At 42.2% G+C, this 19481-nt stretch overlaps 1 protein-coding gene and 1 long non-coding RNA gene across 9 annotated transcripts in view; one reads left to right on the forward strand and one right to left on the reverse strand.

Moving 5' to 3' along the window:
• Positions 1-609: 609 nt before the first annotated feature.
• R3HDM4 (R3H domain containing 4) overlaps positions 610-19481 on the reverse strand; it is a 29081-nt gene continuing 10209 nt past the window's right edge. Inside the window, exons 7-11 of one of the 8 annotated variants that reach the window (XR_014028657.1) lie at positions 15539-15594; positions 13181-13212; positions 8131-8276; positions 6701-6843; positions 1540-1819 (exon numbers count right to left, since the gene is read on the reverse strand). Coding sequence is in view for 5 of the 8 variants with exons in the window: in XM_081345616.1 (XP_081201742.1) it covers positions 1704-1819; positions 15539-15594 (172 nt within the window). In the remaining 3 variants the exon portion in view is untranslated. Of the gene's footprint in view, positions 1043-1539; positions 1820-5894; positions 6844-8130; positions 8277-13105; positions 13213-15538; positions 15595-19481 lie in introns of those variants that run through there. The other 7 variants (XR_014028659.1, XM_081345616.1, XR_014028658.1 and 4 more) reach the window with 7 other exon arrangements.
• LOC308678463 lies at positions 6837-12812 on the forward strand. Its single transcript, XR_014028666.1, has 3 exons — positions 6837-7834; positions 7978-12522; positions 12676-12812. It is a non-coding gene; the product is annotated as an uncharacterized lncRNA (long non-coding RNA).

A 19481-nucleotide genomic window follows, 5' to 3' on the forward strand; every position in this document is an offset into this window, starting at 1 on the left:
ACCGCAATACATTTCTCTGGGATTCTCATTTGAATTTCTCATTTGTCTCAGGGAGAGGTCAATACTTGGCTCAGTTAGGTGTAACTTTCAGCTCTTTTGCTTCTTTACCTGCAAACACATTGCTAAAATCTCTCTATTCTGTCAGGGCCTAGGATGCTGATGGCCAAATATTATTGGATGCTTTAATTCTTGTGATGTAACTGGACAGATGACTATTTAACAGAAGATACCCTGGAGGGCCTTCTCAGGGTGCCGCCGGTAAAAGACTGCCGGCGGATAACACCCAGCGGGAGGGCCTTCTCAGTGGGTGCGCCTGCCCTTTGGAACCAGCTGCCCGTGGAGCTTAGGACTGCCCCCGACCTTTGGTCATTCCGTCGGGACCTGAAGACCTGGCTCTTTGAGCTTTCTGGCCCAGGCTGAGAGTTTTTAAATGGGGTTTTATATTTGTTCAGGGATTAAATTTAATTATTTTAACTGTCTTTAACTTTTTTTTTTTTATTGAAAAGTTTTAAAATACAATTTTCCTTTAAAAATCCCCCCTTCCCCCTCCCTCCTCCCCCCGCCCCTACCTCCCCCCCTCCCCCCCTCCCCCCCCCCCCGACTTCCCAGAGCTAAATACAAGGTATATATATAAAAAGCAATCATAAACAATCATATACTAACAACTATAAACTCTAAAATCCATCACTCTCTAGCTTATAGAGGATAAAACAAGCCTTGATAATATTGAATATGTATAAAAAGAAACTAAGATAAGAAAAGAAAAAAAAACGAAAGAAGACTTATTCAAATGCTACGTAAAACTTCTTAACCCTATACTTGTTCTGGATAAACTCAATCCATTTTGTCCATTCCATAATATAGCGTTCTTGCGAGTGATCTTTCAAATAGGCCGAAATCTTCGCCATCTCTGCCAGGTTGGAAACCTTTAAAGTCCACTCTTCTATGGTCGGCAGTTCCTCTTTCTTCCAATACTGACCTATCAAAAGTCTTGCTGCCGTAATTAAATTCAACATCAACTTGGTGTCCACAACTGTAGCATCTGTAATTATTCCCAACAAAAAAAGTTGCGGACAAAACTTTATCCTCTGTTTAAAAATCTTCTGCATGTTCCACCAGACTTCTGTCTTTAACTTTTGTATTGTATTGACGTTTTTAAATACTTTGTAAACCGCCCTGAATCCTATGGGAAAAGGGCGGTATATAAATTCAATAAACTAAACTAAACTAAACTATTTCAAAACCAATCAACTTTGGTTTGAAGTTCTTTGTTGTGCTAACTATAAAAGTAAATGTAAGTCATTTTTCCAGGTTCTCCTTTTCATAGGGAGACCCCGTTTTATCAGAGTACTCTAATAAATTGCTTTTAAATGATCTTCTGACTCGGTTGCTTATTGAAAAAGGTAAACTGAGGCAGAACCTAGAGACATATTTAGCCGTCAGTGGTGAGCCTTTTGAGTTCACCTCATCAGAAATTTACAAAGTGCCTAACTTGTCTTAGCCGGTGTGCCACTCGTCCCCCTGAACAAAGAGAAACAATTCTTTACATAAACATTTATTTTAAAAAATACAGTCCAGTCTTGCATGTAATCTCCAGGACCTGCCACATGCCACTTATCTGCAGTTGTTTTTCTCTTGACAGGCCTCTGCGGCCTACCAGATTTTGCTGACCTGAAAACTTCGTTCCTGCTCTTAGGTTCTCCTCACATGCTAAATCTTGATGCGACTTGTTTCATTTGTATTAGCAGCTGGCTGTCCGACATGAAGCTCCTTGTTCCTCTCTTGACACCATCAGATTTCATGCCTCCCTCCCAGTTTGCTGGAAAAACAATACACAGAAATCTAGTACGTTGCAACTTAACGTGCCAGCCTCAAACCTTTTCTTGCCTTAGGAAGTTGTGGATGCTCCATCAATGGAGGCTTTTAAGGACGGCCAGGTGTGTGGAATGGTGTAGGTTCTTCTGCTTGTGCAGGGGGTTGGACTAGAAGACTTCCAAGGTGCCTTCCAATTCTGTTACTCTGTTATTCTGTTACTTTTAATATTGGCTTTTGAATGGGGGGAAAAACAGCCACACTGAGAAGGCAGAGGCAACTTATCCTGGGAGGCTTGAGAGAGTGATGAGTAGCATGAAAAATAATATGACAAAGAGCTCTTCAACAGAAAAAGTAACAACAACACAGACTTCAATGTCTGTGTGAGACATTAATGATAGGAAAAGACATGAAAGGCTAAAGCAGTGAGTAATCTTCTACACAGTGTGCAGTATTTTATTCCTAAATACAAGACATATATTGTTTTCCCTTTAAATCTTAAGCAGCGCCAGGGCTTAATTTGAGCCGGTTTGCAAAAAAGATTCAATTCTGGCACCACCTTACAGAAGCATCTGAATACATGTTGAATGCTGTATTGTCTTGATGGGGACCGATGAAGAGTCTGTGCCATCAAATCAGTGTGGACTCTTAGCAACCACTTGGATAGAGCATCTCCAGGACAATCTGTCCCTGATCTCTTCCCATTCAGTGCTGCTGTAATCATGCCCATCCACCTTGAGATCATCCTTTGTCCTTCAACCCTTTCTCTAGCGCTATAGACTTCTCCAAACAGCTGGCTTGGAGAAGACTCTTGAGAATGCCAAGGGTAGCCAAGAAAACAAATCGCTAGTCCTTCGGCATTGTGCCTCGAGTGGTTTGTTCAATGATTTATTTGGTTGTTTTCTTGGTACTGTCAAGAGTTTCAAATGTGTAAAGACTTTTTTCTATCCTGTTTGTTCAAGGTTCGACTTTCACTTCCATAAAGTGTCAGAGGTCCTAATTCGACATCTTGGACAACTGAACATTTGGGACATCTGAACATTTCAACATCTTTTCCAAGGTCTTCATTGTACTCTAAGTGCCCACCTGCAGGGTAATTCTGTTGAAATCCTGAAAGGCAGAAGCTATCCACTTTCCTATCTCCCTTGTCAGTTCTGAGGCTGATGTCTGCACAGTGCCCGCTGTCACTAGGCTTGTCTTCTTTAAATTTAGTTTGCGTCCCATTTTTTCCCCACTAGTAATTTGACTTTCATTACTAGATGTTCCAGACCATTTGCTTTTTCAGAGTGATGTCATTCAGCAAAGTGCAGAGGATTAATATTTCTTCACCAGATTTAGAATAATGATCATCGGCTTTCAGTTTAGCTTTCCTCAATTCAGGTAGTCCTTGACTTACGACCACTGTTGAGCCCAACATTTCTGTTGCTAATATGGAACATTTGTTAAGTGAGTTTTGCCCCATTTTACGACACCACAGTTGTTAGGTGAATCACTGCAGTTGGTAAGTTAGTAACATGGTTTGTTAAGTGAATCTGGCTAGCCCAGGGGTAGGCAACCTTGGCTCTTTTATGACTCGTGGACTTCAACTCCCAGAATTGTGCTGGCTCAGGAATTCTGGGAGTTGAAGTCCACGAGTCATAAAAGAGCCAAGGTTGCCTACCCCTGAGCTAGCCTGATGCTTAACCACTACACCAAACTGACTCTGTATTATCTCAGCACCTATAAAAGACTATGTGACTGATATACTGTACTCTCTTTTCCCCATCTAAACTTAAAATCCTGGCAAGGATCTCACCATCCTTTTCCTGCTGTAAGGCAATTCAACAGGAGCTTTAAAGACCCAGTGGAAATTAATCTCATTGTGCACAAGTTCAGAGTTACTCTCCCTAGCCAAGAAGATAGGACTATTAATAGCTATTAGCAATGATTGCCGTATGCTACCCCAACATTGTCTAAATGCCAGTCTCTGGGGAACAGAATCTAAATGATTTGTTGCACTGGGTTTTTTTTAGCCTATAGGCTTCTCTGGAGCATCTGGATTACAATTGTGGAAAGAGAATGCTAAATTAGTTGTTGGTTATAAGCCCTGTGCCTGATCTTGCCATTAACCCCCTTACATGATAATCCTGTACTATCCTGAGAGCTGATGCAAGCCTCAGTGCAATCTTGAGAGGGGCAAATTTCACTATTTTAAAAACTTTTGGATGAATTAAAGTGTATCAATAATTCTTAGTGTGGTCCAATGGAGAAGGTCCTAGACTAGGTATGAGGAGATCTAGGTTCTACTTCTTCAACCACAGAAGCCCATTGGATAACTTTGGTCCCTCCCTCTCAGCTCAAGAATCAATCAAGAGTGGTGGGGAAGGTCCTGAAGTAGGAGCGGAGAGATCTTTGTTCTACGGTACGTTTTCTTCAACCACAAAAGCTTATTGACTGATTTGGAGTCAGTCCCTCTCTCTCAATCCAAGAGCCAATCAGGAGTAGTGGGAAAGTCCTGGACTAGGAGTGGGGAGATCAGGATTCTACCCCTTTTTCAACCACAGAACCTCATTGGCTGACATTGGGCCATCTCCTCCCTCTCAAAAGCCAGTCAGGAATGGTAGGGAAGGTGCTGGACTAGCAGTGGAGAGATCTGGGTTCTACTCCTTCAACCACAGCAGCTCATTGGCTGACTTTGGGCCAGCTCCTCCCACTGGTGCAGGCCAGAATGGAGCAGCGGTGAAGGTGTTGAACTAGGAATCACAAAATTTCTAGGTTCTGGACGCATCAGCCATGGAAGCTCATTGGCTGAATTTAAGCCAGCCCCTCCCTCTCAGTCCAAGAGCCAGTAGTAGGCAAAATGCTGGACTGGGAGCAGGGAGACCCAGATCCCCCTCAACCACAGAAGCTCCTGAAGTGACTCTGGGCCAGTCACTTTCTTCCAGCCACGCCTACCTTGCTGCTGTTGTAACTGTTGTAAAAAAACATGCTGGTTACCAAGTGCCCGAGTTTGATCATGTAACTTGGGGGATGCAGAGATGGTTGTTAAGTGCTATTGTAACTTTGATGGCTAACAAATGGTTTTAAGTCGAGGATTACCTGCACACAGATATAATTTTTGATTCATGCCATTTTTAATGCATTTTATTACTGACAATAATAAATGGCTATAGAGTGCTCTGGTTAAATACAAGTGGTCCTCGACCACAATTGAGCTCATTTCTGTTGCTAAGCAAGACACCTGTTAAGTGAGTTTTGTACCATTTTACGACTTTTCTTGCAATAGTTAAGCGAATCATTGCAGTTGAAGTTAGTAACATGGTTGTTAAGTCATTCTGGCTTCCCCATTGATTTTGTCAGGTTGCAAAAGTTGATCACATGACCCATCATAAATATGAATCAGTTGCTGAGCATCTGAATTTTGGTTACGTGACCATGGGGATGCTGCCATTGTTGTGTGAAAAATGGCCATAAGTTACTTTTCCAGTGCCATTGTAACTTCAAATGATCATTAAACAAATGGTTGTAAGTCAAGGACTACTTGCATTAGTTAATTTTCTGCACGATTGCTCACTTCTTCAGCATTTTATAGTCTCTACTTTAGACTTATATATGGTGCATGTTTTAATATTATGGGTTTTTCCCCCCAATTTATTGTTGCTGCTATACTCTGGCCATATTTTTCATCTGATCTAGTGTGGTTCTTTATTGCAGTTTTCTTCTCTATCATTTCTGTTTTACCAAATGCCATTTTGAACCATCACTTAAATCCAGATTAATGTCATTATTCATTATTTTCCCCTCTAAAAGATTTCAGTTTGTTTTTCAGCTGAATTGCACAGCTTATATGTTACATTAAAGGTGGAAAAAAATCTGAAGTGACTTATCTTGGTCTAATTCATTTACATCTTAAAAACCTGGCATTTTAAGGGGTGTGTAGACTTTATATCCACTGTATATCAAAGACTGCTTAACCCTGTTGGATCTCTGGCTGCTGGGTAGTTCATATCTTTGTTGGAAAATGTTTTCCCCTGCCAATCCACTGAATTTCCAGAGGCAAAACTTGCAGAGGGCTTTAGAAATCAAGTACGAAACACATTGCCTTAAAGTAACAGTATTTATTTACACAGAAACACTCTGGACAGTGATCGTGGTACACTCTTGTCACAAAAACCAAACTTTGGGTGCAGTTTCAACATTTCTTTGGAAGCATGTAGTAAAGCTCTGCCTAGATCAGGGGTGGACAACTATGTCAATTTTATGACCTGTCTGTCAAGAATAAAACTTTGGCAACTACCTGCCTTTGTGTTTCAACTTGCCTTTAGAGTAAGGGGGGGAGGTGTTATTTTTCAGTGGGTTAGATGGAGAAACTAAACTTCTACAATTCCATTGAAGACCGTGAGAGCCGGAAACCTTTTCAAGGACACCATAACAGGTGTGGATTTGAAGCAGATGGTTCCCATAACACAGTGAACTTGTTTATATGGACTACGTAAGATGTTGCGGGTTTGGCTGGGAAAATTATTGTATAAGCCTATGATTTGGTGTTGGAATCTCAGAATTAGTTTTGTTTCAACGTTAACATACAGTGTATTCAAAAAACAATAAGATTTTCAGAAACAGAACAAATCTGGAGTTTTATTTGGATTCTCGAGCTGGATGTTGACACTGTTGACTTTAACTTCCAGAATTCCTGAGCCAGCTTGGTTGGCTCAGGAATTCTGGGAGTTGAAGTCTACAGGTAATAAAGTTGCCATAGTTGCTTATCCCTAGCCTAGACTGTACCACAGAAGCATGTTTGAGATCCCTTGCCTAAATCATCGTAGCCTAAGTAAACTAGTATTCCACACAATAAGCTAATAGTTTCTAGTCAAGTATTTACAAGAATCAATTTCCACATGGAGCACACCTCATTTCTCATACAGGGACTTTTACACTTGCAAACAAGTGGTATCTTCCAGTGAGCAAAGTTTTACCGCTTGCTAAAAAATTACAATTTTCACAAAGCAATGGGCTGCTCTCACCCTTCCTCAGTCAAGCATTTTTTTCACCCTATAGTAAAAACCGAGATAAAAGCAAAAGAAAAACAAAGACATCATTTCAAAATGAACCCTCACATTGCAAATTATCAATAAGCACACATTTCTTAAGAAGCAGAATATTCACAATACAACACTTATGGCTTGACAATGATTAAAATAAAATAACACAACACTTTGGTTTTTACATTTCTGAGAGTGTAAGAACATTCACGAACCAGAATAAGAACTAGACTTATACCCCCAGAACTAGGACGGAAGGCTTCCTCAAAAGCAAGGTATTCTGATTTATCTTTGATTGACAGGAGATTCACCAGTTAAATCATTCACTAGAGGTTTAAAAGGCAGTCTTATTTTTTTAAGTAGCAAGTAATTCTGCAGTGCTTTTGGGAATTCTCCAGTTTAGAATGGATGCAATGGTCCTTGACTTATGACCTCCCCAATTAGGACAGATGTTCTGTTATTAAGTGATGAGGTCATTAAGTAAGCCGTGACCAATTTTACCATGGTTAAGCAAATCATGTAATTGTTACACAAAACTGGCTTTACCCCATTAACTTTGTTTGTTGAAAGTTGGCTGGGAAGGTTGCAAATGGCAATCTCATGACCCTGGGATGCTGCCAACTGTTGTAAATACATGCCGGCTGCCAAGTGCCCAAATCATGATCACATGACCGTGGAGACTTGTAAGAGTAAGGAGCTTTTTTGTCACTTTTTTTCAGCACCTTCATAACACAGAACATTCATTCAATGAAAGTCATAAGCCAAGGACTACCTGTATCACTGAATCTCTGCCCTGTTGAACCCCTGTATTAGTTGATGCCAAGACAAACGACCAACAACATGGCAAGAAACTACTATATGGGCAATTTTCCTTTATTTCAGGGGACTCCAAGTGACATTGAATGGAATAGGGTGGAGGGGGCAAAATCCTTCACTCCAAAGGGAAAACAGTATCAATGATTGGAATACTGAGAACCAAATAGGGATTTTCTGATGTCAAGGTAGACCAGGGGTCTTCAAACCTGGCCCTTTTATGACTTGTGGACTTCAACTCCCAGAATTCCTCAGCCAGCCATCCTGGCTGAGGAATTCTGGGAGTTGAAGTCCACAAGTCATAAAAGGGCCAGGTTTGAAGACCCCTGAGGTAAACTATGGAAGAATCAGCTTCAGAAGTCTTCAAATTGAACATTTGGGGGATGAACTTGGTGAAATTAGAAAATAGGATGCTCAGAGATAAGCAGAAAACCTACCAAATGTTATTTAGAAGAATGTTTTTTTTTTTTCTTTAAATACTTGCCTCGTTATAGACAGCACCAAGGACCTTTCATTTCAACCCTGAGCTACAAAAATTCTCCTTCTTTCCAGGCCTCACTTGACCAACTGATGGTTACCAGGATTTTTTTGTTTTTCTGTAGCCTGGTAGCTTGCACATGGTTTGCAAAACTAAAGGATATTAAACAACCAGTCATCCTGAGGCACATTTTATGGCATCAGATTATTAACTTCAAACCTAAATTATAATTGTTATAAAAACACCAGTAACCTTGTATGAGCAGTTTCAGATCCTTTATATCAATAAGACTGATTTCCATCTGTTACTTAATTCCCAGCAATCTGAAGAACTGAAATAAATTCTTAATATATATACACATTAATATACATTTTTTTCTATATGTATATATAGAAAAAAATACACTATGTTACATTTTGCACAATAGAGTGGCCAGACTGGGGATGGTGGTTTGAAACAGGATTTTGAAACGGACTTTTAGAAAACAAACTCATTTAGTCTGGGTTCTGCCAACATTAAAAAGATTTGCCACGGTGCCTTTATTACAGCTGTGAGAGATGTAATTCCAAAAACTGAATGCCTGGAGCAATCAAAGCAAGCATTCAAGTATACACACCCAATATGCACCACTCTTTTTGCCCAGAATGACCAAAAGCAGCATCCAATCACAATACAACAGGATTCACACATCACACTAAATTGTATTTATGGGTGTCAAACTGCTAGCCTGCAGGCCGGATGCATCGTAGCGAAACCATGCCACCCCACTGCCGGCAATGGCAAAAGAGTCACGATATGTCGTGACACGTCACATGACTTGCGAATTTGACACCCCTGGGTTAAGGTTTAGTAGAGTGTATTAATTCAGCCATTGGGGTTTTTGAACCACGGCTGACAGTGTGTTGTTATGGGTGAATCCAGCAGTTGTTTTGTTCTCTTAATTATAATTTAGCATGATGTAAGAATTCAGAGACCATTCTCAAAAATGAGTTTGAGTTTCCATAGCTGTAGAAATAAAATAACCCTCTCCTATTAGCTGCAGTTTGCTCCAAAAATTGGAAGCCTGGGACAGAGGAAATGGGTTGCTATTCTGAAAACATATGACTTAACATCTGTATGGAAGTGCTGCTTAATGGAGCCATACTTAATGGAGCCAGTCTTAATTAAGCCAGATCAAAGCTGCTCTCTTGCCCGTCCTCGATGGAGCTAAGTAACATCAAATAAGCATACTGTGCTTATTTTTAAAGCCCACTGATCTATCTATAGCATACATAATATTAAGAGGTTGGCAACAGCTGCAAAGGGCAAACAGTGCAGAGTTCCTCTGAAGAGAGTAATAGGAGAGGAACTCTGCATTTTCTTGCCACACAGTTGCTCTCCCTTTTTTGCAGCCTCCATGTCTTCTTTTTTCAAAATCAACATAATTAGGGTATTTTGCAAGTAAAACAAAAATATTAATTATCAGAAGGATCTGGGGGAAGTGGCTGACCAAATGACAAGAGAAGCATTGCACTATCACAATGCTAGCCCCACCCCTTTTATATAGGCACTGTGACATCGTATGCAAACACATAGAAAGGGTGCAGCTTGTCTCGCAATACAGATAGTCCTCGACTTATGGTCGGTTGTTTAGTGACCATTTGAAGTTACGATCTACCTGAAAAAAGGGAACTTATGACACAGATGCAAAGTTCCTATGGCAGCCACCCACCCCCCCCAAATGATGTGACCACACCTTCAGCACTCAGCAACATGGCTGCATTTATGGCCATTTGTAGTGTCCTGCAGTCACATGACCTTTACAACGGTTTTGCTTAAAACCAACAGATACTTCTTGTTTCAGCAAAACAGGCCCATAGCAGGCCATTGGTTTGCTTCACTGCTGTGATGTTCGCTTAATGACACGGCATTTGTTTTACAACCCCATGTTCATTTAATGACCACTGCAAAAAATATAAAATTATGACTATACTAGTAGTCCTCGACTTATGACTATAGCGGAGCCCCAAAATTTCTGTTGCTAAACAGAGCAAGATGTTGAGTTTTGCCCCATTTTCCAGCCTTGCCACAGTTAAGTCACTCACTGCAGTTGTTAATTTTGTGACATGATTGTTAAACCTGACTTCCCCATTGATTTTGCCTGTCAGAAGCAATCTGCTCAGGGGACACTAAAACTGTCATAAATACGTGCCCGCTGCCAAGTCACTTGACCATGGGGATGCTGCAATGGTCCTGTGAAAAATGGTGATAAACTTAACTTTTTTCAAGGCTGTTGTAATTTGGAATGGTCACTCAATGAATGGTTGTAAGTCAAGGATTACCTGTAATGGGTAGGCTCCGTTATGGCCGTAACTCAAGGACTACCTGTACTGCAATGCCCATTTTGCCATTTTGATGAAAGCCTCTGATCTTGCAGATGCAATTACTGCATTCAGCTGGGTTGAGTGTCACTTGCTTCATAATTCCAAAAGAACATGGCTAGTATAAACCTACTGTAATTTGAGCCATCTGCATTATGAGGTGGAAGGATAAAATATCACAAACAAGATACTCAACTGATCCAGAGAGTTTGCAAACCCACAAATTATCTTTTTTTTTTTAAAGAAAAATCAGCCTGGCATTTTACAGTGCTAATTAGCTGTTTAAAAATATCCAATGATTCAAGAAAGAACTTTTTAAAAATGGGCTGGATATAATATTCTACAACAAGCCCTAGAGATAGGAATGGGGCTGCCTCGTGACTAAGCATGCTGAGAATTGAATTTAAAATCAACAGGCATTTGAACCTGAACAAAATGCAAAGGGAACCAAAGGTCCCAACCTCAGGTAGTTCAATTTTACATAAACCATTCCCATTAGTGCAAAGGAAAGCTGCTTAGATGACCATTGTCATCCAAATCTATTTTAAAGGCAGCTTTATTAAAAATTGTTCATTCTTTATCATTCCTTCCTGCCTAAATTAGGACACCATCTAAGGAACAATTCAATAGGCCTAGGCCGGGGGTAGGCAACCTCGGCTCTTTTATGACTCATGGACTTCAACTCCCAGAATTCCTGAGTCAGCAGCTGACTCAGGAATTCTGGGAGTTGAAGTCCATGAGTCATAAAAGAGCCGAGGTTGCCTACCCCTGGCCTAGGAAAATCAAAGACTAGAGAGGCTTTTCTAACAGGGTATTTCTTCCAAATGCAATGAAGTTAACATTCTCCTCAGTTCTCTGATGAATCTGGCAAGCTGCAGTCCCAACATACCGTAACAAGGGCACCAGGTTGAAGAAGGCTGGTCAACAGGACTATTTGCTTGTTTCCATTCTGAGCTGGGAAACCAGGTTTTAACCTTGCAGAGACAGAAAACTTTACCTATTGTTCTGTCCCAGCCTATGTGAGTCCTTGCTATGCTCACAAGAAGAAACCCCTCTTCCAAGAAACAGGCAGGAACCACAAGAAAAAAAGCAACCCCTTTTATTCTCACAGACCTGAGTCAAAGTCCAAGGCAAACAAACGCAGTCCACATAAACTCGATCCTCAACCTGAACAGTTGCCTTTGGCAACCAGCACTTCCCACACCTTCCCTTTTATAATTCAGCCAAGGTGTGGCTTCCTAATGCCTTCTCCTTTGCCTTTGGAGCCCCCCCCCCATTGCATTCCTCTGTCCTACTCGCTTCTCTTGCCTGCGCTTTTATGCATCCTGGATTTATCCCAACTGTTCTTCATCACTGTCGAACTCAGGCTCCCAGCACAGCTGTGTCTCAGCCTGAGCGCGAGTAGAGGGGCCAGGCTCCTCATCAGACTGTCTTGGAGCTCCTCAGAGCCTTCCTCTCATGTCACTCCAGACCCCTCCTCCTCATCTGATTCCTCAGACTCAGCTGCCAGATCCTCTGGCTGGCGAGGAATCACAACACCTATCTCCTTCATCAGTCTCAGATGCTGAGAAGTTTTAAACTTGTCACAGAGAAATGTCATTTATTCATTCATTAAAGTTGCAGGCTGCTGAATTTTTTAGAATGAAGACCTAACATTTTTGTGGAGTTTTTAAGGGCAAAAATGAAAAAGGAATTAGAACTGAGGTCCAAACTTTTGAATTTATATTAATCTCCCGTGGAAAAACTGAGTGCTTTTAAGCAATGTTTGAACTACATGAGAAATTGATTATAATAAGCCACCCACCCCCACTGTGGTGCTGTCAAAATTATTTCAATTTAGACACTGGTTCTCTGTTCACAAAACGCTCATGGTGGACTATAGCCTCCATCACCCCAACCAACAAGATAATTGCTGGTGATGGTTGGGGATAACGGAACTGAACTGCAGCATATTTGGATAGTACCTGGGTAGAAAAGCTTAACCTAAGCAAAGCAAAATATATGAACTATGATTTGTTATGGGGTAGGGCAGGGGTAGGCAACCTTGGCTCTTTTATGACTCATGGACTTCAACTCCCAGAATTCCTGAGCCAGCTATGCTTCAGAAAAACTCAGCTATGCTGGCTCAGGAATTCTGGGAGTTGAAGTCCATGAGTCATAAAAGAGCCAAGGTTGCCTACCCCTGGGGTAGGGGCTCTTCCCTCCTTTAGCCTCCCTCAGTTGCTCAGTCAGAAGGCCCAACCTCGATGACAAAAGCAAGGCATGCTGGGATTTGTACTTCTATAATGTCTGGAGGTCACAGATCTCACAAGCCTGACTTTAGTCTCCCTATCTGGGTTTAGGACAACTGCCTTCACTCCCATCCAGGACCTTTGCGGCCTTCTAGGTGTTGAAGCAGCAAAGAGGAAAGATGGACTCTTGCTAGGCAACCATACACAAACTGTGGATGGCATCAAAGTCCCAATTCCACAACAGGATATCAGTCTGCCAGACTGACATAGCTGAAGGTGGGAGAACCTAGCCCCATGTAACATAACTGATGTTGAATACTGCAAAGCAATGGAAGCAGACATCTCCAAAGTAGGCCTGGGGAGTGAGACAGAGACATCATTTTCTGCTGGATATCAGCTCATTTGCTCCAGGTAGGTGGACAACAGCAGCTCAGGAGGCAAAAAGACAGTGCGTTTGTTGCTAACCTTCATTTGGCGTTTGCCTTCGTAGTTTGAACCTGAGGGCAGAGATGTTCACAAGAAAGCCACATGTTAAAAGCCATCGCATGGCGACAGGAGTCCCCTGCCCCTGTTTTCTAGTCAGGCAAAGAATGTATTCATTCAGAGAAGGATGCCACCAAGCTGGGGGCTGCAGAGCCACTCCACTGTCCCATATATAGATCCCCCTGAGATAGACAGGGCATCTCCATTTATGTGCCAATTTAAAAAAAATGCAGAGCCCACTAAACAGATTATGTACTTATTTATTATATAGTGTACACACTCCATATCTCACTGTCCAGTTCCTGTATCAATGTTTCTCAATTTTGGCCAGGTTAAGATACTGGACTTCAACTCCCACAATTCCCCAGCCAGGATGCTGGCTGAAGAATACTTGGAGCTGAAATTCACACATCTTATGTAGCCACGATTGAGAAACTGTCAGGCTTCAAAACCAAGAAAGATACGCTAAGTTACTCCAAAGCAGGTTTCTTTATTGCTACTCACCTACAGACAGAATTATTGCCAAACTAAAGCAAACTACTATCATCAATAAAGATACACTCTGAGAACTTCTAGGGAGGAGCTGTCTTCAGCTTCTTCCTCCCAACCAAACTATCTAAACTACATTCCACAACATAAACTTGGTTTAGTTTGGCAAAAGTGCTATGGGAAGAAGATGCTACAAGAATTAACCAGTTCCTTTCCTAAGGATACTGCATGGAGAGGTGAAGGTACATGGGAGATCCAAATTTGCAAGATGGTAGGTGTGACCCTGCAAGACAAGCCCCACCTCTTTTGTATGCGGGCTTTGACCAGGTTCCTTTGCCTGTTATCTTGCAAATTCTGAGGCCCCCATAGACATCATGATGATCCTTACAGAGCCAAGTCCTTTCTCCACTCTCAAAAGCCCCTTTGCATGCTAAAAGTGACCAGGTCTGCTACTATCCAGGCTAATTACTTACCTGGTGAAGCCACAGCAGACAATAACCATTTGCCCAGATTAGAATAGCAGTTTCTGGCAGACCTCTACCTTCTTTTCCAAAGGCTGAATAATTGTTCTTTTTAAAAAAAACTATGCAGAAAAAACACAAAATCTACAATGGCTCAGCTGAAATTGCAGCCACTGCAGACAGGTTGTGTGAGAAAGCTATCTTTCTCATCCATACATGGGGTGGGGAAGAAAAAAAAAGCAGTAACAGTGCCTAAAGGGTGGGAGAAGACTTAAATGAAAATATTATCTGCAGTGTACTGGCCATAGGGCGGCAACATAATAGTCCATATGCTCTGCCTGCAGAAAACCTGTAGGTGACCAGAAAAAGTTAACCCTATGTTACCTTCCTTTTTTTAAATATTGCAGGATATGGTATATGGCAAAAATTCATAAAATTCTTAAACTGGGTATAAAACTGATCCTCTCTTTTTGGCATTAGTGTCTACAAGGCCTGGTAACTACACCCAATAAGCAGTCCAGCATGCCACGCAAGCTTGTCAAGATGGATACAACTTAAGGAGGCAAATGTAAGCTGAATCTAACCTGTTGCTGGAAGATCCCTACTTTTGAATGTTACCACTCACAGCTAAGCACCCATTGAGGCAGATCTGGTCCAAAATATCCACAATAGTTTGCAATAACCACATGTACTTTTTTTATAGCCTTCCTCAGTGGATCCCCCATTGACCACACAACCCATTAAACATCTACATCTTCTCTGGCTGCAGAAAGGGAACACTTATCTCTGCTTCCTACCAGCATCTTTGACAGAAACTGTTCAGGAATGATAAAACAATAGAACAATATGTAAATTTTCAAAACTAAATAGAAAATAGCTTGGAAGAAAGTCAAGCTGCTTCCATGATGGTAGCTCCAATCTATGAGGTGCTGGACTTTAATCCTTCCATGAAGTTGCGCCGTGCTTTACTGACTTTGAAATTCTGCTCCTTATATTTATGGAGACTTTAGCTGTATTTATTAAGGGGAAATGAAAATAATTTATACATGCCTGGTGAGCACATTACTATTATTATATATCAGAATTCTGGTACTGGAAATAAAGTTTGACACTAAGTCAGGCTATCTAGAACCTATATTGGGGCTATTGTGTGTTTGCTACAATTTTAACCAAGAATTTGAGAATCTTCTTACCAAACTTTCACACTGTCCCTTTAAATGGCTGTTCAAGAATGGCCTGATTAACCATCTGCCTGGAAGGATAGATTGTAAACTGGGAGGCAGCTCCTTGTGGCCTAGCCCTTACTGGTTGGGAGAGATAGCAGTAAACCAACAACAACTAAGCTTAAAAATATAAAAATACACATGTATATTAGAATTTAGTTTCTCACTGGCAGAGACGAGGTCCATGTACTGGCAGAGGGCATGAAGGAGCAGCCGTTCAAAGCTGCAAGAAAGAGAAAATGGCATTTAACACTTAGGAATTTGTGGAAGGGAAACCCCTTCTGATAGCTTTCATCTTATTTGCACATGAAGAACATTTAGTTGGGAAGCCAGGAGATGGCAAAGGACTCTCTTCCCAGAGAGATCAGACCAGATGAAGAAACGCAATAGGACATCAAATCTTACTCATTTTAAGAGACTCCCTAGGACAGCTATGCTGACTCAGGAATTCTGGGAGTTGAAGTCCATGAGTCATAAAAGAGCCGAGGTTGCCTACCCCTGCCCTAGGACAATAATCATTCAAAGTTACTACAGTAATTATCATCGAAAAGAGTTAATTCTAACTCTAAGGCAGTATGTTTGGGAAAGCCAGAGTACAATGTGTTTCAACACTGGCAACTTTAGATTGTATGGACTTCAACTCCCAAAATTCTCTACCCAGGTTGAGGTTAAAGGTTGCCACGGTTGAAAAACATTGCTGCAAAACATTGACAGTCACCAAGACTAGCAGTAGCTTTTTTAAAAAAGATTTAAGAAGAAACAGGTGTCAAACAGCTGCAAGGCCTTACCTGGCTATTTCATATTTCCAAACACCCCCTAAGTGTTCTAAAAAGCAGAAACAAACTGTGGACTACAAGTTTTGGGGTGGGCCTCCTCTAGAATTACCGTGTTTCCCTGAAAATAAGACCCGGTCTTTTTTTTTTGCCTCCAAAAGAGGAGTTAGGTCTTATTTTGGGGGGATGTTTTATTTTTTTCAACCATCTCACCTCTCATGTATGTTGATCCCGGCCTCTGTTCTCGACTGTAGAAGCCTCTGCCAGTGAAACGGAGCCCGGGGGGCAACGCATCCATCAACCTGGGACTCTGTTGTTGGTTGCAGAGGCCTTTCCTGAAGGCCTCAGCCGGGGAAATGGAGGATGGATGCCAACATGGTCGAGTGGCGGCAAGTGGCCACAGAAGAAGTGAGCCGGCAGCAGCCACAGGAGCTCCTGCTGGACAGGGCTGTTGGTGCCTCTGCCACGAGGCAAGGAAGGTGTTGAGGCGTGGGAGGCCTGGCTGCAGGGGCCCTGAGGAAAGCAGATGCGGGGTGCATGGGGCAGCTCCACCGCCTCCCACACCTGCCTCACCTCACCTTGTGGTGGCACCACCGTGAACAACCAGATGGAATGGGTGGGTGGCTAGCCGCACAGGCTCCTAACTAGGGCTTATTTTGATGGTACAGCTTATATTAGGCACACACGTAAAAGTCAAGCAAGGGTTGATTTTCGGGATAGGTCTTATTTTGGGGAAAACATGGTAAGGAGAAACTTCTTGATAGTTAGAACAATTAATCAGTGGAAAGGCTTGCCTCCAGAAGCTATGGATGCTCCAACACTGGAGGTTTTTTTAGAAGAGATTTGACAACCACTAGTCTGCAATGGTATAGGGCAGTAGTGGCAAACCTATGGCACGAGTGTCAGAGGTGGCACTCAGAGCCCTCTCTGTGGGCACTCACGCCATTGCCCCAGGCCCACCTCCCCCCGTGGCCCCCTCCTCACCAGCAGGCCCCCCCAGAGGAGAGTCACTCCTCCGAGCACAGCCGGCACAGAGCAGTGCAGCCAAGTACATGGCAGCCGGGCAGCAGTGACAAGACTCTGCCCTTGTGCCCCATTACGCGCAGATGATGCTGCAGGGTGTGGGTGGAGGACATGGCTGCCATGGCACTGCTGGGCCACCTGGGCAATCTGCATGGGCCGTGGATGCAGTGGGTGGCCCCGTGGGCGAGCAGGGCCGGGCTGGGGTGGAGCAGGAGTGGAGTGGGGGCAGGCGGGGCCGGTTTTGGGGCACTCAGTTTCTAAAAGGTTTGCCATCACTGGTATAGGGTCTCCTGCTTGAGCCGGGGGTTGGACTAGAAGACCTCCAAGGTCCCTTCTAAGTCTGTTATTCTGGTAATCTTTTTCCCTTGCTGTCAGTCTCCCACCAGCCCTCAAGAGACTTAGGAAGTTAAAAAAAACACCACAAAATATAACCTTGATTATAAAACATTGGCCACTCCAAGACAGGAGCTAACAGTTGTGGAAAAGCAGGTTCAAATGTCCCTCTTTAGAGGCACTGCAGGTAGTCCTCGACTTACAACCACAATTGGGACCAGAATTTCCACTGCTAATGCACATGGTTGTTAAATGGTTGCTAAGCATGTAAGCCGCCCTGAGTCTTCGGAGAAGGGCGGGATATAAATGGAATTAAAATTAAAAAAAAATGTGTTGTGCCCAGTTTTGTGACTTTTGACGTGTTGGTTAAGTGAATTGCAGCGTTGTTAAGTGAATCCAGTTTCCCCCATTGAGTTTGCTTGTCGGAAGCTGGCTCGCAAGGTCACAAAGGGCAATCCTATGATCCTGGGATGCTGCAACCATCATAAATGGCCTTGGTGGAGCAGTGGGCTAATGCCTCCTTAAGTAACACCAGCTGCCTGCAATTAGTGCAGGTTCGCATCCCACCAGGCTCAAGGTTGACTCAGCCTTCCATCCTTCCGAGGTAGGTAAAATGAGGACCCAGATTATTGGGGGCAATTAAGCTGACTTTGTAATAATGCCGCTTGGGGTGTGTGTGAAACCCCTAATAAGCAGGCATATACATAGAATGAAGGCTACTGCTAAGCTTGTAAGCCGCCCTGAGTCTTCGGAGAAGGGCGGGATATAAATGGAATTAAAATAAAATAAAATAAAATAAATACCTGCCGGTTGCCAAATTTGGATTACATGACTGTGAGGATGCTGCAATGGGTCTAAATGCAAGGACTGGTTGTAAGTTACTTTTGTCAGCACTGTTGTAACTTCAGGTAGTTGTTAAACGAATGGTTGTAAGTCACAGACTGTTTGTAGGTTAAGTGGGGCAAGCCCATTTCCCATTCTTACTACTGCCAGCTGCAGAAACAACCATGGCCAAATCACCATATTTTAACACAGATTATGGGGTCTTGTTTCATGCTGCATGGATTTTGAAACAGGTTTCAAAGATGCCAGAGAGTTTAGCATACTACAAGTTTTGGTTCAATTATCCTGTATTGCTTAGAGTCAAAAGAGATTTCCTACATGAAAACCATCTTACAACGGATGATGTTTTCTTCTTAAATGTTCAGTCTATTGGGTTTGTTTTAGGAAACTCTCTTAGCTCTAATTAGGGTTGCTAGAAGACTCGGACCAGCACAGTCATTCAATGCAACTGGTTTGCAGGAAAGTCTGTGGTGACAGTGGTCAAAAAAGTCAAGAAGGCAACCCAGGCTGTAACTGAAGCCCCACCCCCTTTTTAATATGCCTTCTAATCATTATCTTGACTCTTTTCATCTCTTTCCCATCTTGGTTTTGCAGAAAAAGCCTCCAGAATTCTTTGCAATTTAAAAAAAGAGGCTATCAAATTGGCCACAAATAAATTCAATGGCAGGATAGTTTGAAAATTGGATCAGAACAGTTAGAAAATGAGAACAGAAAACCTCAACTTTCAAAGTTCCAGAAGAAAAGTGTGACTTTGTTTTAAGAGGTTTTCCTGAGTGTTGTTTAGCTTGAGGGAAAATTATAGTGATTCTGGATAGTTCCCTTGGCACTCAGCAGGCTTCCTATTCATCCTTACTTAATTACTACCATCATTATCATACATTATTTTAACTCAAAAGGGAAATGGGAAGCTTGCCACTCGCAAAATGAGGAGTCAGGCCTCTAGCAACATCTTCATTTCTATATTAAAAAGTCTCTAAATTCCATAGGCAGGTTCAGTAATTAAAAAGAACACAGTGGTCTGGTAAAGAATTCCCCATAAAATGAAAAGAAAAAGAGAAATGAAAAGAGAAAGAAGTTCAGGAGATAACAAGCATTTTAGGGTGTCAGAGGAGGCCTTGGTGACTGATTAAGCCTGTCC

This window comes from Vipera berus (genome assembly GCF_964194415.1).
Source record: "Vipera berus genome assembly, chromosome: 1".
Lineage (NCBI taxonomy): Eukaryota > Metazoa > Chordata > Lepidosauria > Squamata > Viperidae > Vipera > Vipera berus.